Source organism: Dermacentor silvarum, chromosome 9 (assembly GCF_013339745.2).
Source record: "Dermacentor silvarum isolate Dsil-2018 chromosome 9, BIME_Dsil_1.4, whole genome shotgun sequence".
Lineage (NCBI taxonomy): Eukaryota > Metazoa > Arthropoda > Arachnida > Ixodida > Ixodidae > Dermacentor > Dermacentor silvarum.
Genome location: NC_051162.1, coordinates 155,572,915 through 155,600,027, shown reverse-complemented (window position 1 = coordinate 155,600,027; position 27,113 = coordinate 155,572,915). Strand labels below are relative to the sequence as shown.

The 27,113-nt window shown below is 49.0% G+C and overlaps 1 protein-coding gene across 1 annotated transcript; it reads left to right on the top strand.

Moving 5' to 3' along the window:
- Positions 1–5,250: 5,250 nt before the first annotated feature.
- Positions 5,251–26,900, top strand: LOC119464001 (uncharacterized; the record flags this gene model as incomplete). Its single annotated transcript, XM_049655460.1, has 6 exons — positions 5,251–5,520; positions 9,595–9,717; positions 15,103–15,237; positions 18,118–18,231; positions 19,755–20,006; positions 25,379–26,900. Coding segments are annotated over 6 exons (1,299 nt in total), but the record flags the coding sequence as incomplete, so codon positions are not given.
- Positions 26,901–27,113: the final 213 nt, after the last annotated feature.

Below are 27,113 nucleotides of genomic sequence, written 5' to 3'. Positions count from 1 at the left end.
ACACATCAAGAAGACGATTGGCACTACTACAATGGGAAAGTCAACGTTGAAAAGCCCCCTGAAGAGTTTGAAGCTGTGTCTTAACTCCCGCTAGTTGCTTAGCTGCGAAATTGCAGCTAATTAAGAAGGGATTTCACTTTTTTCAAATGTGTGTGTATGAATAGGTTTGTTCTCGCTCATTGATTATGGCCTTTGGCATCTTGAAAATTTGAAATCCTTGAATGGTACTTGCAAACTCTGAGTGAAATGTTCTGTTCGAACAGAACATCTTACATTTTTACGGTACACCGGAGAAATTCACGTCTGTAACAGCGCTGGAAGTGACATCATGTGCTTGTATTGCTCGACCGCAAAGCGTTAGGAATTTTTAAGATGAAGCATTCTTTAGCCACAGCCCTGGGCTTTGCGCATCGTCGTCACGTTGCCTCCCGCCGCCATGCATTCGCGCCGCAGTCAGTTGTGTTGTAGGAGGTGTTTCGTCATGGCATCATATATTCCCTCTCTGTTGTATACGCCAGATTGCGCCTCTACTTGTAAACGTAAACTGTACCTATTACAGTTCACAGAGAACCGGACAGCGAACGCGCGCAGCAGAGCTAAAGGGGCTGCCTGGTTTATCGCCACCCATCAGGCTAGTTTACTGTATAGGTTCCCTTTAGGGACCCTATATGGAGTCTAAACTGGAAGCCTGTATGGAGGGAACCAATAAAGGAGCAAACACAGTGACTTCTGCATCAGCCAACCATCAGCGCCACCGGGCGCCGCTGATGTCAAGCAATCATACAGAAGTAAAACTGTAACGAAATATATCAGCTGGTACATGACGTTGGCAGCGGCAAACACGTTTAATGAACTACTTATTCAGTTTCCCCTTCTGCGAGAGCGATGACGCAACACAAAACCGCCTGTAACGTGTTGTGGTTGAGAAAGCAACACAGCTAGATGACGCTGCCAGCGCCGCTGCAACTGATGACGCAATCTGGGATTCCGTGAAATGTAATAAATTTGTGGAATGAATAAAGCTAGTGCTTTAGCTTGACCGTAAACGTATTAACCTTCCGGAATACTGGGTTTGCTGGCGACGTGAACTGAAGCAACAGTGGGCCTCTTCGATTATCCGTTCCTGACAGTCCCGGACTGCCCGGAGACGGTGCTTTCAGCCAATGAGCGTTGCGTATGCAGTCTTTCGGACAGTCCGTAACTGTCAGAGATGATAATCGAAGATGCCCAATGCTGGTAGCGGCATCTAGGGACCCTTTGTTCAGCCAAAACACATAATTAGGTGTACTCGTAGAAGAAAGAAAAGAAAGGTTGCATATCAATGATTACGTCGTTGTAGAAACCCTATATCAGCAGCTAAGTAGATTATACAGTAGTGAAAAAAAATTACTCCATCTCCCGCTAAAGGGAACCATGTGTGGATGCGAAGCAGTGAGGAGATGGTTAGCTTGAGCGGGAGATGGTTTCGCGGCAGCGGCCCGAGCGCTCATCGCGGCGCTGCACAGGAGAGAGAATGAGGCGTGCGCGCTCCGTCATTTTCATACCGCGGAACTACCGTGGCGCCCCCAGCGGAGTATGCAGCTGTCGCACCACCTGTCGAGCGCGCCGCTCCGGATTCCTAGAGGAGAGAAAGGGGGGGGGACGTAGGAGAGAGAGGGGAAGGGGACGCGCATGCGCTGTGGAGGTGTGGCGCGCGGGCGCCGCTCCGTAGAGCAGTGTTGCCAGGTTTGGCTATATATATAGCCAAATTGGGCTACAGGAAAAACTTTTTGGCGTCGACATGGACGAGTTGGCTATGTGGCTATATTTGGGCTACTGAAAATCTGCGACTTGGCTTTGTTTGGGCTAAAAGTGGTGCCCTAATCCACGCTCCAGAGGTCGCTTTGATCGGGTAGAAGCAAATATCGAAGGCTTTGTTTTAGCTGGCCGAGCCGGCAGCGCGGTAGTGCATGTGTGTGCGCGAAATGACCCCCCCTCCCCTTCCCTTCCCTCTCTGCGCCGTTGTCTGAGCCGGTGGCTTTGATCTTTGATGCACTTAAGCTTACACCCAGCTTGACCGCTATGCAGCCGATCCCCGGGCATGGGGACGAACCTTGGAGTAGTGGGTTTTTCACAGTACACTGTACTAACATGGGTATGCTCAGAAAGGGAGAGCAGTAACATAGGATCGGGGCCGTCGGGCGATCGGGGCGCCGACATGAAAGAATGGAAGCACGGGTGGATGACATGCCCCAGTGTGTTCATGGCCATGTCTTGATTCTGGATGAAGTATCGCGCCGGGCACAGCTTTCGACCTACTCCACGTATCTCGCGCGAAGGTTTACATCCATTTTCCTTCACCTGCTAGATAAAGTTTTGTTCGGGCTTACGTTCGAGATTCATTTCGATAGGTTGGACGTAAGATCGGATCCTCCTCAGAGAGGAGAATCCAAACATGGGGAAGTGGGCCAAGTATGCAAGAACGTATAAAAAATAATGGGAGCAAGACCATGAGCCAAAGGTTGGTTCTGGTGCTTTTACTTCTAGATGGTTTGCCCGTAATGTCACGGATGCAGATACTCATTTGGATAATATTGAAACATGTTTGCCATGATGACATCAGTGCACCACGTCACATGAACTTCACCCACCGTGTTAGCTTAGCAAATGAGGTGTCGCGCTGCTGGCTGGAGGACGCGGGTTTGATTCCTGGCCACGGCGGCTGCATTTCGATCAAGGCGAAATGCAGGAACACCCGTGTACTAAGATTTAGAAGTACGTTAAAGAAACAGAGGTGGCCAAAATTAATCCGCAGTCCCCCACTGTGTCATGCCTCCCTAACATATCGTAGTTTTGACATGTAAAACCCCGGCAATTATTAGAGAGTTTTAGAATAGGGGCCTCAAACTTTTGGGGGCCCCAAAGAAATAGCGTCGAAGCCACTGCGCATGCGCAAGACGCAAACTGTGCTTGGATTTTACGTCAGGCACACTATTTCAGCGATTTATCAGGAGCCCAAAAGATGCTCCAAAAGCTTTTGTCAACAAACATGGCGGCGCCCATCGAAGCGACGGCTCTAACCTAGCACCAAGCTGGGCTCAATTCGTGGTAACGCGTCAAGTTCGTAAGCTATGAGAAGTGATGGCGGTTATCGCTTTCTCTCAACTAACATGTGTAATGAGGATTGATTGATTAGACACCGCTGATTCCGAATTCATGGCGCGTAGGCCTAACACGGATATACTTGGCTGCGTGAAGGTACGTAAAGTTGGTTACTCAAAACTAACCGCCACAAGTTGCTTGCAGCTAATAGAATTAGTTCTAAATTGTAATTAAACACGTAAATCTAAATTACTCTTATTATAAAATGTTATATTTTATTTTAATATTTATGACCCAAGGCTAACACCCGCAAAGCTCTTTGGGACCCCAAACGTTGGGGGCCCCTATTCTAAAACTTTATTAGCACATCAACATGATTTGCTTTTTGACAGTAACCGGTTTTCACAGCATAATCACTGTTATCAATTTGTTGTTTACCTTTGCTCTTTGCGTGCTGTCGCGGCTTTTACCATTTCGAGTGAGTTATGTTCGGGACGTGCTCATCGCCGAAAACGACTGCGCGCTTCTTACACTCATGGTGTGCCGTTTTGCGCAGCAATCTTTTAAAGCTTCGCTGATACCGATTCAGAGAGCGAGTGACATCTGTTGTCTGCCAGTTTATTTTAACGCATGTTCTTGCCGTGCTAGAGACCTAAGATGGCGGCCAGGTTGATGTAAATGAACAGTGTATAGACCATGTACCAGCTAACCCGGGCCAAGCTAATTAAAAAAAGTGAAAACAAGATAGGATGATGAGGCAAATAACACGAGATATCATAGCGCGAAAGACTTGTTTTAGCTCATAAAAAAAGAAGCCGTGAGCACGTCGCAGATTGCTGGACAGCTGAACTTTTACGCCGTAGGCAGAGATGACGTGAGGGATCGATGATGGTAAACATTATTTTGCGTTCACGACAGCTAAAAAGCAGAATTTGTAGTTAATATTATTACTGTAAATAACTAAAAATAATAACTTCGTACTGTCATAAAATAAAAGCACCGATTTCGCCCTCTGCAGCGATTCGATGGAACTTAAGAGCTTCCGGGCCCAACAAAAAAGTGTTCTGTGCAAGCATGATGTCGCTGGTGTTGATGTCAAGGGCCGACCGAAATGGCGGCTAGGACATTTTGTTACACCGAGTTGTGCAAAAAAAAAAAAGGATTGCCGTAGTCGAATGTGAAAATGTATACACAAATGAAACTGCAAATAATAATGGCTATATTTGGCTACGAAACTTTTTTTCACTTTTTTGTGTTTGGCTACATTTGGGCTACAACTTCTCTAGCTTTTGGCTACGCCGCCTCGTCGGACTTGGCAACACTGCCGTAGAGTATTCCTAGAGGAGAGAAAGGGGGGAGCGTAGCAGAGGAGAGAGAGTGGGAGGGGACGCGCATGCGCTGTGGGGGTGTGGGACGCGGGACAACAGACAGAGCCGCCGGCAAGAAATGCTTCGCATTTAAAAAGATATTTTGAATTTGGGTCCTGTGAGCTAAACTGCTCAGGACGTAGGTGTTGCGTTATGCCCGACCACTAGTCTAGGGCACAAGTCTCTTGAACACGCACTGGCAGGTTACGTTATTAACACCACGGAGCCTACCAATTGTGCTCCTATTCAAAGAACATATCGCAAGGAAACCGTTTACATCAACCAGTGTGTCAAAGTACGTGCACGCTGGTAAGAGAAACTTTTAATGAAACGTGGAGTGGTTAGCCGGTGCAAGAGGCTTGCCATGCTCTTACTGGTTTATTATGTAACAGAGATCGAAGGACGAGCGAAAAGAACGAAATTTACCCAGGAACTCTTCTGGGTCAATTGTCTAAGTATGCGTAAGCATTATGCCACTTGTTCATCTCCATGCAGCCCGATGTCATTATCAATGTTATGAAACTTGATCCGACCATTGTAAACCTTTATCAACCCTTATCGGTCGTTATCAACATAATCAGACTAGATCCGACACTCACAAACTCTTATCTCTTGTTATCAACCTTATCGGACTCTATCTGAGCCTTATCAACCCTTATTGGTCGGTATCACCATTATCGCAATCGATCCGATCCTTATCAGCCCAGTGCTAACGTTTTGTCAGTGAACAAAACGTTATCCGTCTTTGTCCGTTTGGCTGCACCACAGCCACGGATAATGTTTCGTTTATTGACGGTGCACATATAAAGCGCAGGTCGCGGTGTTCGCGGGCTGCCCCCGCTTCTGCTGCTCCCGTCGCTTTCGGGAGGCAGTGGCGCAGCTGTGCTCCCGCGCCGCCACAGTGGTGCTGGTGCACAACTTCAACAGCCTGTGGGACCTTCTCGCCCTGTTCCCGGCGCTGGACACCCTCTACCTGCTGCACGACCTCGCGGTGCACCAGCAGTACTTGACGCCCTCCGCGAAGGACGACGGGCTGCCGCACGCTCTAGCAAATGGCGAGTCGGGTGACTGTGTAAGTCACGATTGTCTCGATCTTGGGTAATCGGATCGCGGTCCGTATTACATTCGTGTTACGCGTACGCTTCTGGGACGTATTCTCGGACGAATGAGCGCTTTCAGTGCTCATTTACTGGCTGGTTTAGCAAAACCGGATGAGCTGATTGGCTGGTTGAGCACTGCGCCACGCGAAGGCGATAGTACGGCCGAAAGTGGTCGTCTGAGAATACGTCCTCTGATCGCGATCGGAACCAACCCGGATCGGATTTTTCGATCGCGATCAACACTGGTCGCTGCTACACGGTCCAACGATCCGGGTCGAGTTATTATCGTCTGCTGATCGTCTGCAATTTTCAGAACTGCATAATGCCTTGGGTGCAAATGCATATTTGCTAAGTATGGGTAAATTAGGAAAATATTTGATTTTTTACAGCTGACTATTGGTGATAAAAAAGGTTTTTAAACGTTTTTTCATTTAGGTGCCTGCACTATTTGTTTTTAGCTTTTTCGGAATACTGCGCTAGGGGGCGCAGACGTTAGCCTGCGATCGCGATCGAGAAACATGATCGCAATTCACGTAGCACGATTCGACAGTGTCCGTGTAGCAGCACACGGTCCCGATTGAGCTTAATCCGGATCGGCCCCGATCGCGATCAGAAGTGTACGCGTGACACCGGTGTTACAAAATACAGCTTCTGGAATCGTGTTACCAGGTCAATATAAACCGGACACGAAGTGTTGACTCAGACACCACAAAGCCCTGTCTAATACAATTAATTAGTTTTTTCTTGACTTTGTGTCGCATTTATACATGTGCTGTTAACATAACGAGAATGCAGCAACCAAGTGGCCCGTCTAAAGGAATCGTTGAGAAATAGCTGACGCAAGCGGCTAATAGTACCAAAGCAGTATAGGATCAGCCACAATATACATACACAGAAGCGGAGTTCTTCAGTTCTTTGACGTACGCAGATGCGGCTCATTTTGTAACGCTACAAGTATGCAAAAATTGTGCACAGGCAAGCTTTAACTGTAGCGCGTACGCATGGATACGCCTAGTGGTAGAACGCCCGCCTCGGCTGCGGGAGGCTGTGGGTTCGATTCCCACCGCCGCCGGGCACCCACTGGTTCAAAAGGGTACAAGCGTACCCCGGCCTGGCGTTCGGCTTCCTTCAGGGGTGATAAGCTTGGGAAAGGAGCCTGCGCCCTGAATTCCCGTCGAAACCAACGTGAGCACGGAAAACAAGTGATGTCTGGGCCGCTCCCATGGCGGTCATTTCCCATGTGGCGCCCCAAGCACCTATTGAGGTGGGGGCACCTTCGGGTTGAGGTCAAACACCCCTTTCCAAGCGTTGAGGTCCCATAATGGCCGAGCACCAGGCCGGGAGCGCGCTTGTACCTATTTTACCGGTAGGTACCCGGCGGCCGCACTTGCCTCCCACAGCCGCGGCGGATGCTCGTCTACAAGGCCGTTTGTGGTTGGACAAGAGGCGCCCAGAGACAACAGCTGAAATCTCTATTGGGCCCTCTTTCGAGATGTGGACTCCCACGACAGCCGAGCACCAGGCCAGGGGACATCTCTACCCATGAGAAAAACCGGTGGGTTCCCGGCGGCACCGGGATTCACCGGGAAACTGTAGCACGTACGCATGGAAAACGTGTAAAAATCATTCCATATATTTTTCTAAAATATCGAATGGCTCTTTCGAAAACGTTTTATGTAAAAGTTACGGGTGCATAAAAGATTGAATTTGCAGGCGCCTGAACTAGATGGCACCACCATGCTAAGGGGCGCTCGTGATCGCGTTGATTGCGCGTCTCGTCTGAATAGCAAATCGTCATCTGCGCATGCGCGCTTGCGCAGAGTAGCAACATGACGACGTCTTTGCGGTTGTTGATTTCAATGCATGGGTGTTATGGGGAGAGTTTCCTCTGGAGTTGTTTATATTCACTCTACGCCGCATAGAAATAAACCGGCACTGGCAACTCCCGCCGAAGTCCGGCTCACGCCATGCCGTGGTGTTGCCAGTCGCTCAGTCGTTCTGCGTTGGGTTCTCCAAGCGCGTACGGTGAGGACAACATCGTTACAGACATACGCACAGAGGATACGTAAGAATATGCGGACGAAGTGATTCGGTGGCGCGTGTATGCCTGTGAGGTCATTTGCCGCTTCATTTTTGAGCTGTCAATGACTAGTTATTCTCAAAGGCGGATTGTTCGCTCGCGCCCCGCTACAATTGTCATCTGCGGCTAATATGGCGCGAATCACCGTGAGTCTCACTGAGGGTCGTGAAACATTTAGCTGTTGTTCTCGCTGCTTCGGATTTGCAGCGAGACTGCTGGACTTTGTTGTTCTCTTTTATACAGCGTAAGCTGTTATGGCCTCATTCCAACAGCCGTTTCTGGTCGCGATGATGCAGCCGCCGCCCCGTAACCGCTATCGCCGGAAATGCGAAAAAAAAGTACCCGCTCTCCGCCGGGATCGAGCCCAGGCCCGCTGCGTGGGAGTCGGATACTTTACCACTGAACCACGCAAGCGCTTGTTGTCAGGCAGAAGAAAAATTCCCTTTATACGCGCCCTATAGGCAAGCGCGCAGGCGCAGACGACCCGAGCCTCCGCCAGTATGGTGGCCCATCTAGTTAACGTGCCTGCAACCGCCGCGTGCGACGAGATGCGATTCAGACGAGGCGCGCAATCAACGCTTTCCCCATGTTTGATGTGCGTCACGTATCTTAGCAAACATCTACAAGGATTCCACAGCTACCTTGGTTCTCACAAGAAAAGTAGAAAGATACCTATCAAGAAAGGGGTCAGGCAAGGAGACACAATCTCTCCAATGCTATTCACTGCATGCTTAGAAGAAGTATTCAAGCTGTTAGACTGGGAAGGCTTAGGAGTGAGGATCAACGGCGAATATATCAGCAGCCTTCGGTTTGCAGATGACATTGTCCTATTCAGAAACAATGGAGACGAATTACAACAAATGATTGAGGACCTTAATCGAGAAAGTGTAAGAATTGGGTTGAAGATGAATATGCAGAAGACAAAGATAATGTTCAATAGCCTGGCAAGGGAACAAGAATTCAGGATCGCCAGTCAGCCTCTAGAGTCTGTAAAGGAGTACGTTTATCTAGGTCAATTACTCACAGGGGACCCTGATCACGAGAAAGAAATTTACAGAAGAATAAAATTGGGTTGGAGTGCATACGGCAGGCATTACCAAATCCTGACTGGGAGCTTACCACTGTCGTTGAAAAGAAAAGTGTACAATCATTGCATTCTACCGGTGCTAACATATGGGGCAGAAACTTGGAGGTTAACAAAGAAGCTCGAGAACAAGTTAAGGACCGCACAAAGAGCGATGGAACGAAAAATCTTAGCACTAACGTTAAGAGACAGGAAGAGAGCGGTGTGGATCAGAGAACAAACGGGGATAGCCGATATTCTAGTTGACATTAAGCGGAAGAAATGGAGCTGGGCAGGCCATGTAATGCGTAGGATGGATAACCGGTGGACCATTAGGGTTACAGAATGGATACCAAGAGAAGGGAAGCGCTGTCGAGGTCGTCAGAAAACCAGATGGGATGATGAAGTTAGGAAATTTGCAGGCGCAAGTTGGAATACGCTAGCGCAAGACAGGGGTAATTGGAGATCGCAGGGAGAGGCCTTCGTCCTGCAGTGGACATAAAATATAGGCTGATGATGATGATGATGATGATGACGTATTCTGGGTACCTCTTCGATACACGTTATGGCGTCTCCTCGCAAGGTACGAACCGCTACTGAATAAGCGAATCGTAGAGCTACGTGCGCGGCTACAACCAGGCATCATCGGGCTCAGCAGACTGCTGTGCAGAGAGCATTACAAGCCGCAGCTCGCCGTCGACGCCGGCCGGACAGTTCAGATCGTTCTCGTCAAAATCGAGGCGAAGACACTTTGCTGCGAAGACCTTGTTGTGCGTGGTGCCGAAATTTGAGCTACTCTTGCGCCGCTCAACCAGTTTACGCTGTGACTGTGCTGCGTGAGCCGCGCAGACCTGTGACTTTTTTTTCTTTCCACGTACGCGCACACGTGGGCTGTGACATCAGGCCTCGCTGTCGCCGGTGCGTACCAGTCTTCGGCTCTTGTACGGTGACTGCAACGCCCTGCGCCTGAACCACCTGTTCCTGGGCACCGGGGCGGCCTTCAGCCTGGCGGAACAATGCGCAAAGGTGCGGGCTGTACTCTTTATTTCTGCCGTTTATATTGTCGTTGACTTCTTTATGCGACAGCAATTATATGGACACTCCATGCGCATTTTCGCCGTCGTCGCGGCCGTCGCCGTGATGCTGTGCGCGCGAGTGCGAGTATCGCGCACGCAAGGGAGGAAAGCGGGGAGGAAGCGCGCCGTCTTTAGTCGCAAGGAACCGCAAGGCGCGCAAGGAAGCGGGCGGAAAGGAAGGAGGGGGGGGAAGGGATAACAGGGCGTTGTACTCTGGCAGCAACTGAGGAGTGTGCGGCCGCGCGCGGTCGCGCGGGGCTTATCTTGAAAGCTATCTGCATTAGGGGCAGAGTCTAGGTGCGCTGACGGCTCATACCTTTGTGCGTGCTGTATTCTCGCCGCTCAGTTTGCATTGAAGCGATAGGCAGCAGGAAGGTCACTTCGCTCGCCGCCGCGCTACCTCACGCCAGCCTTTTGACAGCGAGTGTCCGCGGTCATCGAGTGGGATGTGTTCATGTTGGCCTGTGCGTGCTGACACCATGCTTGTTAGTTTAGTTAGTAAGCGAATGTTTGCAAGTTTACACGGTCGATAAAATACTGTCCTTACTTCGTATAGATGTCTACTAATTTGCTATCGCAATCGATTCTTCGCCTTTCGGTCGTAACTGCGACTTTTTTTTTTGACACACGCGCGCATACGCTCAAAAGCACACACCACACGCTGACGTACGTACATACCCACCCAGGAACTTACGCCGAAATTTTCCTGAACCAACACCGAAGGTGCAACTCGTAGCGTTCTTCATGTACGCGTATTTTGTGTCGTGCCATTCTTAAGTTTGTACTCCTGTGTAACTCCATTTATTATCAAATTTGGCACTTTGGCCAGAAAGGCGAACCATAAGACAACGATAGCAGGTCTTAGCTTTGCGCTGAAGCTCCTCGGACGATGTTCTAAGAATGTCGCCGCAACTGCAGCAGCTCAGCAGAAACACCGCCAGGACAGCTACCAGGCGTCTCACGACGCTGGCATTATGAGGAGCGCAGCCAGCCTTGCTGCAGGCCTCGCACCTAGAGGGAGCACGAGATGAAACCTAAAGAAAGTTAGACAGTTTTAGAATAAGCGTTTGCGCAAGAAATCGTAAACGCATTACGTACGTTAATAAATAGTGTAGTCCTCACTGCGCATGCTCCGTACGTTATTGCTTTTCGGCGTTTTACGTACGCTATGGTAACGTACGTTATTGGGCGAGCTCAACGTACATTATGTATATACATCCTCTATGAGATATAGCGTACCCAACCAACATGGCGTAACCCAACATGGCGGCACCCATGGCACCCGCTTTAGCGGGAATTCTCGTGATGGTTAAGCTGTCGTTATAGTTTATCGCCAGTAACTATTGAGATCAGCTTTCGCTTCCTCTGAATTCTCCTGAAACGTTAACTGTGAGCGCATAATTCGTCCGATTTCTGAGATGGTTTGGCGCTTCCCGTGTCTGTAGGCGTAATGAGACGCGTCCACATAGAAAAAACAGTATGTCGGCTAATGGAGTGTGTTGGCTTGGATATGTTTGACACCAGGCACCAGACGGCGCCCTGTCTTCTAACAATAGAAAGGAAAGATTAAGGACATGTATAAAAATGCTAGAGTGAAACGCATGTATATAGCATATAGCAGGCTCGCTGACTATAATTGTCACCGCCCCGTTTCAAAGGGGATGGCAATAAATCATCATCATCTTCTTCTTCCTTACGTTTGCGTTACCTTACGCTATACTAATTAGACAGTTTTAGAATAGCGTTTGTCGCCTTACGTACGTTAAACGCAAGCTCCTTAATTTGCGGGCCGTTACGGTGCGTGTCCGTCCCTTCAATGCCTTTAGTTTACCGTGAAGAAAACTGTAGGAAACTCGCGTAAGGAAAACGTTAAAAAGTTGTCGCAGTTTCACCTGAAAGGCGAAGCATCAATTGCGATAGCAAACTTAATAGAGAGCTATATGAAGTAATGATAGTAGCTTCATCATCTCTATAAACTTGAACATGCAGCAGCACCGGCCACACGCAGAACTTGTCGACACCGTCGGCGTTTTGCCCGCGTTCGCACAAAATGCGTGCGGCGTTGGTGACTGCTGCCGGAGCCTCTGATATAAATAGGCACTTGGTGCTGCAGCTAAACGTCGCCTCCCCCCCCATGGCCTTTCGCGCGTCGGAAGAAGGCGCGTTTGCTCTACATATATGGTGATTGTAAAGGAGGAAAGAGACGCCTACTTCTGCAGCCCTTAAGGGAGGACGGCGCAGAACGCGCGTTTGTTCTCCGCCTTGGGTTCACTCCCCGTGAAAGCGCGCGTCCCTCGCCCCCTTTCACTCGCACATACAGCGTTCGGCGGCGCGCGGCGACGATTTCATCTCCATTGACGTCATACGGAACCTCACGGCGACGGCGACGCCAACGGCAGAAATCTGCTTTGGAGTGTCCATATAATTGCTATCGCAATAAAAACAGAGCGCCGTTTTGTGTCTCGTGTCACACGTATCCAAGCCAAGACAGTCAATTTGCAACCATCCTGTTGTTGCTATGTGGACGCGTCTCGTTGCTCTTACAAACGCCGGAATCGCCGAACGATCTCAGAAAGTGGACGCTCATAAGTAACGTTTCGGGTGAGTTTCGAGGAAGCGAAAGCTTATTTTTTTAGTTACTGGCGATCAACGAGGATGAGAGCTAGCGAAGCTATCACGAGAATTCACGCTGAAGCGGGAGCCATGTTCGACAACGCTATTTTTTAGCGCGTGTAAACATTACGAACGTTAAACTCTCCAAATAACGTGCGTTATCACAGTGCACGTAAACCACCGAAACCAAACAAAGTAGGGAGCATACGCGGTGAGCGGAACGATATTTCTTTACGTACGCAGGGGTGGGATTCCTGCGTCAACTGCGCCATTTTTGATACAAACGCAAATTTCTGCGCCAACCTGCGCGACGACGATGTTATCGCCCTAGGACTTTATACAGAACATCTTTTCTCCCTTGCGCGCGCGAGATTGAGCCGCCATCGTCGGCTGACCCTCGCATGCTTTCACTCGCACATATAGCATACAGCGCGCGGCGGCGATATGTTATCGCCCTTGGACTGTATACGGAACATCACGGCGACGACGACGGCGGCAGGCAGAAATGCGCTTGGAGCGTCCATATCATCGCTATCGCATTAAAATGACAAAAAACGCAAACGTCAAGATTCCTAAACTGAAGACCACACGACTCTTAGATCTGCGAGCAAGCGCTTATGGTGTCTATTTTTCCGTCCTTGTCTTTTTGTACCACCCTCATTTTACCACTGATGACGTCGGCAACATAAGCTGCAGCCTAAAAAGTAACCAAAGTGTGCATTGAGTGTGAAAGAGACGGAGACGCGAATGGAAACGTCGAGCGCAATAAAAAGACCATTTTCGTCATGAGTGCGAAGCGTGGTGCAGATGGCCAGCGTGTTGGTTGGCTCGTAAACGAGAAGTGGAGCAGCGATGCTTGGCGGCCATGTTTAACGATGAGTGGACGAGCACTTTGAGCAGAAACGTGAGGCGAAGAGGCAACGAGTGGCGAGCGACGTTGCATCGCGTCTCGTTTGTAAGCACGACCAAGTAGTTCGATACTTGTGCGAGACACTATGTGCAAGACGAGTTTGATTTGGTGCGCAGCGTCTGTGCTTCGTATTATATGGGCGAACTACGCTGAACTACGGTTCGATCCGCCGTGGTATAGCCCAATAATTAAATGACAGGTTTAGCTTGTCCGGTAATCGGGTAAACAGAGGCGGACGGGGCGTTCTAGGCGTTGGGGCGGAGGCGTAAACGTGAGCGGCCTGTATGGTGCAGCCACCTGGTGGCGCAGAGCTCAAGCAGACAAAACGGCTAATATTGCAGTAACCAAGTGTATTCCACATCGCTGCTGGTATAAATTTTCGGCAGCAACACGATTACACCACTGGCGAAAATTAACACCAGCAGTGAAGTAGAATACGCGTGGTTACTGCAATATTAGCTGTTTTTGTCTGTTTGATCTCTGTGCCACCAGGTGGAAGCACCATGCTGCCACCTGGTGGCGCAGAGATTACGTTTACGCCTCCGCCCCAACTCCCGGTCCGCCTGCGTTAACGATTACCGGACAAGCTGAACCTCTCTAATGGCTATGACGTTGGGTTGCCGAGCTCGATGTTGCGGGTACGACACAGGCCGCAATTTCATCGGGGCGAAGTGCGCAAACGCTCGTGTGCTTATAGATTTGGGTGCACGTCCGATAACCCCAGGAGGTCAAACTTCATCTGTAGTCCCCCACCACGGCGTGGGTTCTGGCACGAAAGAGCTCCAAATTTAATTTTTAAAAAACTACGGTGCAAATTGCACAGGTCGTCGGTGTTTCAGCACTTTAAGTGTGTGTACTGAGATGAAGCCACGTCGAGCTTCGTGGTGGGCTCCACCTACGTGGGGATCATTTTTAACCTTTGTGCAATTAAAAAAATCGCTTCTTGCAGATCCCATAATTTTAGTCCTTGAGTGGATTGTTCAGAGAGGCGGACATTACTGGCACGCAAAAGTCGCAATACATATTCAAATACTTGATGAATATTTACTAATGAACTTCTTAGTTAATACTTTACAACACATATTGCAGTTTACGAATTGTAGCTGGTGAGTTTGCCAGGAGGACACACTTAGTATGGTCCTCCGGAGATACGCTAATTTGGAGATACGCTCCATCAAACTCGCCGTAAAAATGCACTGTTGATCCGTTTACTGTTTTACGAAAAACCTCTTTTATGTATTGAAGCACAAAAGTAAATGGAACGCCCATGTATTTTGTCCCACACTTTCGGAAAAATTATCTCGAAACTGGCGTCATCTTGGAAACTAATTTCAAGTGGATAGAAGCCGAGGATAGAAGGCGAAGCAATCTTGGTCTCATGCTAGATACTTGGCGGTGGGTAGATACCGGACGCTCCTTATTTGCGAGGTTTTCAGTGAAATAATGTTACGCAGCAAGCACAGCGGCAATCGATGTTATGCGAAGCATGTTGCCGGTAGCTGGCCGCAATTGTGTGTGTGTGTGCGCGCGCGCGTGAGAGAGAGAGAGAGAGAGAGAGAGAGGGATGACGGCGGCAAGACGACAGCGACGACGACAGTATGACCGTCTTGGTATGACGACTGATTTATTGCACTCCGGCGAAGAAACGTTGGTACCTCTTCCCTTACGACCTGGACCTGTCCAGGTCAATGTCACACAGCGTCTCAGAGCGCCAGCTATACCACAAAGGATTGGGGAAAGCGGCGCGCCCCCGTTTTGACGAGCAACTTCGTATATAGTTTCTTTCTTTTTATGCTTTCTTTTTTTCCGCAGCTGACCGAGCTGGAGGCCAGCATTGTGGAGCAGGCGACCGGCGCATCACCAAAGCTCCCCGAGTTCGATGCGGAGGCCGGAGCCCTGCGGCAATGGAGCAGCCTGGTGCTGGGCTGCGCGCTACCCACCAAGGAGGTGAGCGCGTCTGACGACGTGAGGGCTGTCGTCATCAATACGAAAGGGTACAGCGAATTTCTTTAAAAAAGAAAACTACGATAGCTTATGACGCATGGGTTCAAACTAGGAACTTCATACATAACAACAAGTTTTCGTGTTGAACTTTTAGTATGACTGAACACTTTTATGGAGGGCATGTGTGTTTAGCCCCCTACGGGCATTGGAAAAAAAATTGCTGTTCCCTTTCATATTGATGACGACTGTACACATGTAGAGCAGCGTTCGCCGCAGTGAACTCAGTGGCGTTCAACTGCGTGAGCGCGAAGCCGCGTGTTCGATTTCCCGCTGTTAACGGCCACGAGCCGCCGATGGGGGCGCAATGCTGAAGCGCGTGGGCACCGAGCGTTTAGGTGCACGTGTTCAGAATTTAGGCGTATAGATAGTAGAAACTGTGCCACCGTCGTCGCACAACTGCCATCGTAAGTCGTGTTCCAATCTTGTGGCTGTCTGCAAGGAAGACACAGCTTCGAGGAGACATCATCGAGGTCTGCAACGATGCACGCTGGTTTGCTCTCAAGCGAGCAAACGACACAAGACGAATGCCACAATTAATGAGGAGATAGGCATAGAGTGGAAGCATGTGAGTGCTGTTAACGAGACCGAGTTTGAGGGTCCGTAAACGTGGCTGACAGGAGAGAAGAAGCGAGAGCAGGCGATATAGTCGGCAGTCTTGGGAAAATAACGTGGGTTTAGATCTAAAAGTGATGTGCGCGAGTCTTCAAACGGCACAGGTCTACTACCAGACCTCTCTTGTGATGCAGGCCTACTATAGCACGAACGCACCGTTTAAATGCGAATAAAAATATCAAAGAAATATCTGCGCTGATTTCGAAAGAAAACTGTTCACAACGACCTTTGAGTTTTGACTGAACTGGTGCCCAAAATTGGTCGGGGTAAGAACGATGTCAAGACTACGACCTAGTCAAGGCGTGTCCGAGGTCTATGCAGCATGTAGCATGTAGTATGTGAAGTCAGAACGCTCCTTGGGCTGCGTGTTAGACAATCACATGAGGTACAAAAAAAAAATCAGTCAGGTATGGAGCTCCCTACTAAAGGCACGCCTCATATAGCCTGCAAATGCGTGGACGTCAAACCCGATCAACTATCCCACGCAAACAAGCTACGCGCATTTTGGTGTTCCAGTTACTTTCTTAACGAAACGTCGTTACATGCATTAAAGCAGAAAAGTAACTGGAACGCCAATGCATTCCTCCGGAAAGTACGGTAATTAATGTCTCGAAACTGGTGTCATCCTGAGAATTCGTTCCAAGTGGATCCACCTTGCCAACTCCACGGCTAGAATTTGTAAATTGCAATATGGGTCATAAGGTGATTAGTTAAAATCACAATTAGTGAATTTTTTTGCAAGAAGTTGATTGAGCGTTTCATTTTTTTTTGTGTAAGTAATGTCGGCCTCTTCTAGTAGACCATCTCATGAACTAGATTCGCGCTATCTGCCACGGTAAACCTAAAAAAAAAAAGACATTCAGTGTTCGCTGAAACACTCGGTATATACGCCTTGTTCATGTGATTTGCTTGGTGTCCAGACATCCAGAAATTTCCATCAATGTTCTTTTACAGCGGAGCTGTTAAGCTTTTCGCAAGTCCGTTTCGTGCCGACCGAAAACTCGGCCCAGCTGCGCGTCGCCGATCCACGCAACCTCCTCGCATCACACGCGTGCGTTGGGCGGAGTCTCGTCGCGGCATGCGCGCGCATCGCCTTCCCTCTCCCCATCCGAGGAGAAGCAAGTGGCACGAGGTCGCGGGATCGCATCCCAGCCGCGGCGGCCGCATTTCGATGGAGGCGAAATGCGAAAACGCCCGTGTGCTTGCGTTGTAGTGCACGTTGAAGAACCCCAGGTGGTCGAAATTAATCCGGAGCCCTCCACTACGGCGTGCCTCATAATCAGAACTGGTTTTGGCACGTAAAAACCCCAGAAATAAAAAAAAAAGAGAAGCAAGTGTTCGCTTAGCCGTGACGTCACTGACATGCTAGAAAGCTCTGAGCAGCCGGCGCGCCGCCGACAGACGTGTCGCCTCTCTCGTCTAGTGAACACGCGCGCGTACAGCTACCATGGGGCGACCGAAGAAAGGCAAGACTCCCGAGGAAGAAGCCGGCGCGCGGCTCAGCGGGGACTACGATCGACGAAGGAGAGCCGATCCTGACCATCGCACCGAGGCCGCCACCCCGGCAAACGCCGTCGCCGAGCCGAAGCAACAGCTAGCAACACCTAGCAACTCTTAGTATGAAGCTAGCCGAGCCATGTATAACTTCGCAAAACTTAGCAAAACCTAGCAAGACTTACCAAAAGCCGGAACTAGCTCCGCTGTGACCCAGCCTTGCACTACTAGTGCAAACTGCCCACATTTTTTGTATGGTACATGTAATATATCGTTATGGTATGTTAGATTGTTATATATATATATATTGTAAACTACAATCGTCTAAAACGTGTACTTTTTATGCATGTTTATTGATGCATATATGCATCCGTCTTACTCAATGTAACATTTACCATGCTTGGTGTCACGACGCTTCTTCGAATAGTGCCATTGTTTCACATCTTTCTAGTGTCTACCTATTCCTCTCGCCCTTAATAAGCCGCAGCTTACGTTGAGTGTACCTGTTTCTTGTACCCAGCCAAATACTGTGAGATGGAGGTTTGACCGACTGTGTATGTATATTAATAATCCAAGTTCTCACGTGTGCCGTTACCAAGACCAGCAGGTTGTTTCTGGGCACGTTAATAAAATTCATATATTGATTGATTGATTATGTTTATCTGGTGTCCCTGTAACACGTTCATACGATACAGCGTGGATCGCTGCTGTCTGCAGGTGTACGTGTCGGCGGACATCGTTTTGGAGGTGGCTAAGCGTTGTCCCGTGCTCCGCCACCTGCAGATCATCGCGGCCACCGAGGCGGCCGTCTACAGCGCTGGCGCATTCCAGGTGCGCTACGCGAACAGGGCCGCATGGGAGCGTCATTGCTACGGAAAAAAAAGAAAGATTAAGCAAGTGTTACGCTTTTGTAAAACAGTTAAGGTGAAGGCCTGATTGCACTCTTGGTACACTTTTTCTCATTATTAAGATACGTTTATGTTGTGGCAAATGTGTGCCAAGTGTGCAATCAGGCTTTCGCCTTCCCGTTTTACAAACGTGAAACACTTGCTTAGTTTTCATTTTTGTACCATGTCCTACGAAGGTTCGTCCATCGGAGCGCACGACAGAACTCGCCGAAATCGCCGCACCTATACTGGTAGTCGGCCAGTACCGTCATGGCCTTCGCAGAAAAGGAGGAGGAGGAGGGGGGGGGAGAGGGGGCAGTATGGGAACGCAGGCGTGGATGAGCGGTATCGGAGCCAGCTGTGGAATAAAACGACGAAGAACCGGGTTCCTCTCACTCCGGAGAACCGGGTTCCATTCCCACCCAGACCAAAGTGCACCAAATATTCTTTTCGAAGCCACTAATTTACCTTGTTTACAGGAACCTCCCTGAGAAATGTGACATCCATCAATCCGAGCATTTCTTGACCTGTTTTTACTCGTCACGGCGCAGTTTCGCCAAGATTAAAACCAACATAGACGCCGAAGGCTTTCGCCTTAAGGACAGGCTTGCTTGGCCAAGAAAGGTAGTTGGAGCCAAGCCATGAGGAAAAACAGCTGGGGGGTATTCTGTGAGTGTCCACCTAGCGGACATGTCCATTTTGTCTGCTGCCGAAGTTCTGATTGGCTGGACTGACGAACACGTCAGAAGGAGACAGGCGCTCCCAGCCAATCAGCACTTCAGCAGCAGACGAAATGGACATGTCCACTAGGTTGACACTTACAGAATTTGGCACTTAAGAACTTTTGTAGCGGAAGTACGAAAACCTAATCCGGCGCTGCCTTCTTTGTTTGTGACAAGTTCATATGAAATGCACGCTAGCACACACTCAGCACACACACACACGCGCGCGCACAGATATCAACACGCATACAACACACACATGGTATATATAGACTGTATGGCCAAAGGCCACAAGGCCAAGGCCCGAATTCACAAAGCTTTTCGCTCGTAAGCACCCTTTTTTTTTTGGCTGGGCGCTTTCACTAATAATATACCCGTCATCACGATTGTCTGGCACTCGCGTTCACGAACACTTATAGCGTGAGTACTTATTTGTGAATACAGGGCTATGTCTATACGAAAGCAAGGCAGTCTGCAATAGAAGGAGTTCGTAGCTAATCTTGTCTAAAACTGCTACTTGTTAAGCCAGCCGGGGACTTGTCAATGCTTGGTATATCCTGAATGTTTTCAGGTATTCTGGCGCAGAAGTCTCTGAGCCGCGGAAAGTCTCCGAGTCCGCTTGTAACTTTTTATTTGTCGGGATCTGCAAGTGTTTTTTGCATAAACTAATCTGTAAAAAACTAAGATGAATTGAGTCAAAAGGCTTTGTCGCTGCTTCCTGCGTTCTCTCTTTTGCACCCCCCAGGAGCTGCGGTCCCTGTCGGCGCTGTTCTGCTCGGCTGACGGCTCGTCGCCGAAAAGGTGTCGCTACCGCGCCGTTTCCGCCGTGCTGTCCAAGTTCTCGCTCGAGGCCCTCTGCTTGCGCGCTTTCTCGGGCGTCAGCCTGACCGGGCTGGCGACCAGCTGTGCCCGACTGCGCCGACTGCAGCTGGTCGACTGCGAACTGTGCGACCTCGACCTGCTCGACGACGCGTTCCCCCAGTTAGAGGAGCTAGAGGTGAGCTCGAAGCACGTGTGCTTGCGTTGTAGTGCACGTTGCGTGCACGTGCACGCAAAGAACCCCAGGTGGTCAAAACAAATACGGAGCCCTCCACTACGGCGTGCCTCCTAATCAGAACTGGTTTTGGCACGTAAAACCCCAGAAGGAAAGAAGTTGCTCGCGGACACTCGGTTGTTGGAAGCGTGCACGAATGCAACGTCTGGTCGCTATAATAAAGGGGCACTGAGTAATAAAAGTGAGGTCTAGGATTTCTCCCAATTTGAAGAGAGAGAGAGAGAGTGAAATTAGTCAAGAGGAAACAGGCCAACCTAGAGGCAGTAAGGGTAAAAGCAGACCAATTCAGGCGGGTGCTTGCAAACAAATATGCAGCTTTAGAAAAGGAAGATAAAGACAGCATAGAGGTAATGAATGAAACCGTAACTAGGTCGATCTCAGAAGCAGCAATTGAAGTGGGAGGTAGGGCACCAAGGCAACCAGTAGGTGAGCTCTCCCAAGAAACAAAGGGCCTAATAAAGAAACGACAGAAGATGAAAATGTCCAACTCAAGAGATCAGATAGAATTCGCTGAACTGTCAAAACTAATCAACAAGAAAAAAGTAAGGGATATTCGAAATTATAACGTGGGAAAGATTGAGGAAGCCGTAAAATATGGACGCAGCATTAAATTAGTAAGAAGAAAGCTTGGCATAGGACAAGGCAAGATGTATGCACTGAAAGATAAGCATAGTAATATCATCAGCAATGTCGATGACATAGTAAACGCAGCGGAAGAATTCTATACTGACCTGTACAGTGCCCAAAACAGCCAAGCTACTTTCATTCAAAATAATGATGAACCGGATACAGAGGCTCCTTCTATAACTAGCGCTGAAGTTAGAAGGGCCTTGAAGGACATGACCAGGGGAAAAGCTGCTGGAGAAGATGGAATAACAGTAGATTTAATCAAAGATGGAGGAGATATCATGCTTGAAAAGCTTGCGGCCCTTTATACGCAATGCCTCACAACTTCATGTGTACCAGAGAGCTGGAAGAACGCCAACATTATACTAATCCATAAGAAGGGAGACGTTAAAGAACTGAAGAATTATAGACCCATTAGCTTGCTTTCAGTATTGTATAAAATATTCACCAAGATAATTTCCAATAGAATCAGGACAACACTTGACTTCAGTCAACCAAGAGAACAGGCTGGCTTCAGGAAGGGATATTCTACGATGGATCATATCCATGTCCATAAATCAGGTAATCGAGAAATCTGCGGAGTACAATCAACCTCTCTACATGGCTTTTATATATTATGAAAAGGCATTTGATTCAGTAGAGATTACCAGCAGTCATAGATGCATTGCGTAATCAAGGAGTACAGGAGGCATACGTGAATATCTTAGCAAACATCTACAAGGATTCCACAGCTACCTTGGTTCTCCACAAGAAAAGTAGAAAGTTACCTATCAAGAAAGGGGTCAGGCAAGGAGACACAATCTCTCCAATGCTATTCACTGCATGCTTAGAAGAAGTATTCAAGCTCTTAGACTGGGAAGGCTTAGGAGTGAGGATCAACGGCGAATATCTCAGCAACCTTCGGTTTGCAGATGACATTGTCCTATTCAGCAACAATGGAGACGAATTACAACAAATGATTGAGGACCTTAATCGAGAAAGTGTAAGAATTGGGTTGAAGATGAATATGCAGAAGACAAAGATAATGTTCAATAGCCTGGCAAGGGAACAAGAATTCAGGATCGCCAGTCAGCCTCTAGAGTCTGTAAAGGAGTACGTTTATCTAGGTCAATTACTCACAGGGGACCCTGATCACGAGAAAGAAATTTACAGAAGAATAAAATTGGGTTGGAGTGCATACGGCAGGCATTACCAAATCCTGACTGGGAGCTTACCACTGTCGTTGAAAAGAAAAGTGTACAATCATGCATTCTACCGGTGCTAACATATGGGGCAGAAACTTGGAGGTTAACAAAGAAGCTCGAGAACAAGTTAAGGACCGCACAAAGAGCGATGGAACGAAAAATCTTAGCACTAACGTTAAGAGACAAGAAGAGAGCGGTGTGGATCAGAGAACAAACGGGGATAGCCGATATTCTAGATGACATTAAGCGGAAGAAATGGAGCTGGGCAGGCCATGTAATGCGTAGGATGGATAACCGGTGGACCATTAGGGTTACAGAATGGTTACCAAGAGAAGGGAAGCGCAGTCGAGGTCGGCAGAAAACCACATGGGATGATGAAGTTAGGAAATTTGCAGGCGCAAGTTGGAATACGCTAGCGCAAGACAGGGGTAATTGGAGATCGCAGGGAGAGGCCTTCGTCCTGCAGTGGACATAAAATATAGGCTGATTATGCTGATTATGATGATGATGATGAGTAATAAAAAAGTTGAGCCACTTATGTAACCTTACGTGATTTGAACGCGAAAGCATTCTGACGGGTCATTTGTCATGAGGTGACACGTGACGTGACATCATACATGAGCATCTCGAATCATTTCACTTCCAATTATCGCGTCACCATGATACGTGGCGTCATACATTGTCACGTGTCCTTCACAACTCAGCCTTACTCAACTTTAATCCACCTTTTCTAATTTGTACCAACCTTATTTCACTGTAATTCACTTTAATTCACTTCATTTTAATTACCCATAATCACTACTAATTAACGGTGTTATACAATTTACTATCTTCTGTATTAATACTGACGTCACATCATGTGATGATGAATTTTGGTACCACTCGTTGCCTACAACGCCAGCTATTCTTCCTCGTAGGACATATGCTTTCGCATTAATATTTGTCTTTGTAAACGGCGCTCCTGCAATAGCAAAGCGGTTACTCTTAATGCGATTAGCGACCGCGTGTATACGCATGACTATTGCACAGAACATGGCAACGCATAGATCGTCGTAAAGGAAGAAAAAAAAAGTCGCAGTTTCGCCCACAAGGCGAAGCATCGTTTGCGATAGCAAATTAGTGGACAGCTATACGAAGTGAGGATAGTAGTTTTATCGGCTGTATAAACTTGTAAGCATAGGCATACTAACTAAATTAACAAGCATGGCGTCAGGCGCGCAATACCAAACATGAACCTTTCTCACTCGATGACCGCGGAAACTCGATGTTAAAACGCTGGTGTGAGCAAGTCCGGAGCAGCAGTGAGCGAATTGACCTTTGTGCTGCGGCTTGCATGAACGCGAACTAAGCCGCGAAAACACAGCGCACGGCGGACTCTGTCACCCGTCGCAAGTGGCTTGCAAGATATAGCGGCCCAGGCGGCCACCGGGGCCCGAAGTAGAACTCGCCCCCCCCCCCCCCTCCTCCTCCCTACCGTCACCGCGGAGCCTTGCGCAGCCTTGCGGTCCGGGCGGACGCGCCCTTTGCGGCCCGGGCAGACGCGCGCGCGGCCGCCCGGAGTAGAACGCCCCCCCCCCCCCTCCCTACCCTCCCCCCAGAGCGTTGCGCGTGCCGAAAGACGAGCTTCCTTCCCGCCTCTCTCCCTTGCGTGCGTGAGATTGAGCCGCGATCGCCGGCTCACTCTCGCGCGCTTTCACTCGCACATACAGCAGACGGCGCGCTGCGACGATTTTATCGCCCTTGGACTTTATACGGAACCTCACGACGGCAGAAATGCGCCTGGGGTGTCCATGTAATTGCTATCGCTATAAAAAAGGGAGGGTTCGTGTCTTGGTAGAATTGCTTCTAATTAATTCGACGTTTGATAAATTCGACAACAACAAAAATTGCGTTGTAGGGTTTAACTTGCCAAGACTGCACAGCGGATTATGAGGGACGCCGTAGGGAAGTGCTGCGGATAAATTTTTGGACGTGCACGTTCATCTAAGTACACTAAATGTCATCGGGAATGATGTGGCACAAAACTGGTATATATTTTAGTGGTTGTTTGTGAGGGGCACTGTGCATTAATTCATTTTTCCGTATTCGCGAGGTAACGACGACCGATGTTCGACGACCGATGTCCACACCGGCTAGCGCGACTTGCCCGTCGCCACACTGGAATGTCTCGCGATTGGTGCAGTTCACACCTGCTGGCACAACACGCAAAATAACCGTCAGCGTATGCCGACGTCCTACTCATGCGCCGCCTATTGGTGCAGCAGCTTTGCGACAACAGTCGCGTAGCTAAAGAATCGTTCAATGAACCAGTTCATGAAATTGGTCACTTTTCGATCAAAGCGACCATTTGCGACCGTCGCTTTGCGACCAACTTGGTCGCGCGACCTCTGTCAGTCGGCGGTGTGAATTTCGTGTCACAGAAGTCGATCTAGAAGGCCGGACTTTTGTGAATTGCAAGCGCCGGAAGCAATCGGTAGAGTTGGAAGCGTCGTGCTCTGGACACCACGTATTTCCAACAAAAATTTTTACTCTGAAGTGGGCGTAAATGAACTGGTATAGTTTTACGGAATAAATGCGGATGAGGAGATACGTGAGGGGGAAAAGAGGAGGAGGAGGACGCACGTGCCGTGTGGAACTGGGTGCCCGGCGTCACGGTTCTGCACGAAATACAGTGCGTTTATAAAGCGAAATGCTTATATGTCTCGTCGTTTAGCCGACCTTCAACGTCCTTGAGCGAAAACCGTGCCTTCGACGCGAAATCGTACACGATGCCGAATTCGTATAGTAAGTGACTCACTACAACAACCCGGCATCGTGTCTTACCTATATGCAAACGCTGACGCAACAATTTTGATGGTGTGCGGATCACTGTCTTCATCGTGTTAATTAAGATAGAGTGAATTCATGGACTCGAACCCACGACCTTCGGTGGGAGTCGAACCCTCGACTGCTGACGTTAAGGCGAAGTTAATTAATGACAGTTAATTAAGGTGGCGTCAATTAGGGCACTCGAACCCGTGACCTTTGGTCGAAAGAAAAACAAGTAATAAGTTCAACGCATTCGAATGAGAATGTCAAGTAATTTGATTGTCTCATGAGCGCGCAGGCTTTCGCCTTCGTCCTTTTAACACGAAAGTGTTTTATCCCGGGTTTCACGACTGATTTCCGGCAACGGATGTAACGGATGTGATAGTCACCATCTAGGAGCGGTGAAGCCAAGCACTGCATTGTGACACTAACGAGCGCCGACAGGGAGCGCTTCGGTAGTCACAACACAGCGGAGGGTCCAACGCGGTGTAGCCATAGAATAAACAACCATGCAAGTATAGCCTCGTGAATAGTTTCATACAATAATAATACAATAAAAACATTATTAATATTGTCCGACGGCAGGATTGAGGAGTGGCAGATCATAATGAGGAGTGGCAGATCATACGCCACGCTCTTGCCATCGGTCCTCTCCTCCTCTTCTCCGATTCCGATCTCTCCTGTGTATAACTGCAGGTGAGCTACGTGCCGCCGAAGGGTCTGGTGCGGCTGATCGCCGCCTGTCCGAACCTGAGGTCGCTGTCGATCCTGGACCGGGGCGCCTCGTTCTGCTTCCTACGCGAGGCCTCGTGTCCCAAGGCGGGACGCCTGACCAAGCTCGAGCAGCTGGCGCTGAACGCCGACCGGTCGCTGAGAGACATGGGGCTCGAGGAGCGCGACCTGCGCATGACCGTGGATGCCCTGCCCGCCCTGACTCGCGTCGCCGTCGACTCGTACGAGGCGCGCCTCTTCCTGAGAGTGTACGCGCCCAACCTGGAGCTCGGCTGGTCGTCGTGCGCCATCTGCGCGGCCAAGTTCCCGCTGTGGAACAAGGAACTCGAGGACCCGTGGGCGCACGCGCAGAAGTCCCCGGACGGCTGAGACCTCTCGCGGCAGGGCGCGGAACTAGCGCGGAAGAAAGGCCTGGACACGATGCACAGGGATTGATTGCATAAGACCCAATATGCTGCAGTGCGTGTTGGTGCATGAAGTTTACTTTAGCGCGAAGCGTATGACCGCAAGGAAGTTCGATTGCCCGTCTGTGCGTCTCTCTATATCTTTCTCTTCTTTTTTTGCGGCAACATGTTTTCGCGGTGGTCTAGTCAATGATTTCGCTTATATCGTTTTTTTTTGTCGTTTGTTCGTCGCAAAGCGAGAAGCACTGCCGTACCTAATTGAAAATATTTAGATATGAATAAGAGTGGGGCGTCGGGCGCTGACTAGGGAAATACTATACAGTGATAGCTAGAATATGAGTTCTCCCAGACTCCTTGTTTGTGTCAGCGTTGATACGTTTTAAAGTTTATACCGCTGCAAATGCGTGACATTGTTGACGACGAGCACATTATTATGTAGCGCAGGATTCCGCAGACCATCTGGTCATTAATTGTACGCGTCTTTCGAACCTTTCTTTGAAGCGTCACATCTAGTCATTGTGTCGTTGGGGTAGTCGATGTGTACTGCTTGAAATACACACGCGAATAACAGCGATGCACTCGGCTTGGCGAAGATGCCGAAGATGAAAAAAGAACGTGTGGAGCTGTGGAGCGCGGACGATTGGGCACTATACGACAAAACTTGGATGCAGCTGGCGTGGAATTCTTGTAAAGATGTCCAGAATGATGAGTTGTGATAGCATACTGAATATATGTTTACCTCCGCTCTTTTTTCATACCGAGGAGTGCCTTAAACTTAGGTTGAACGTGTAGTATGCTTCAAAGTTGGAGCGAACACGTAGTTTGCATTTCCAATCAAATACCGCGGGTTGGCAACACAGTAAACTAATACGGTTGCTATATAGTCAGTCCAAAGTGCGTGTCTGTCGCTCTTTTCTGTGTGTTCATTGCTGGTCCTGCAGAATCCGAATTATGCTACACCAACTGGCCCAAGTTTCTGCCGTATCGACATTTTATAGAGGGGAGGGGGCAGCGGTGCCGCGAATAAGATATAACATGTGATGTTTTCTAATAAATCACTTTTTAGAAGCACCTCCTCGTCGGTGCTCGTGTTTGTTGTGTGTCTATCTTAACTCTGCATCATCTAATTATGCTATTCCAACTAGTCCCAATGCAAGCTTTAATCAAAGCGAATGGGACATGTCGCAAAGCCCACAGCCGAGAACCGGCGCTCACTGGTTCTCGCCTGGTTTGAAGGAGCGCACCCCTTCTGTTGCGGCGGCGGGCGTGACCGCCTACCCCCGCTCTGACGGAGT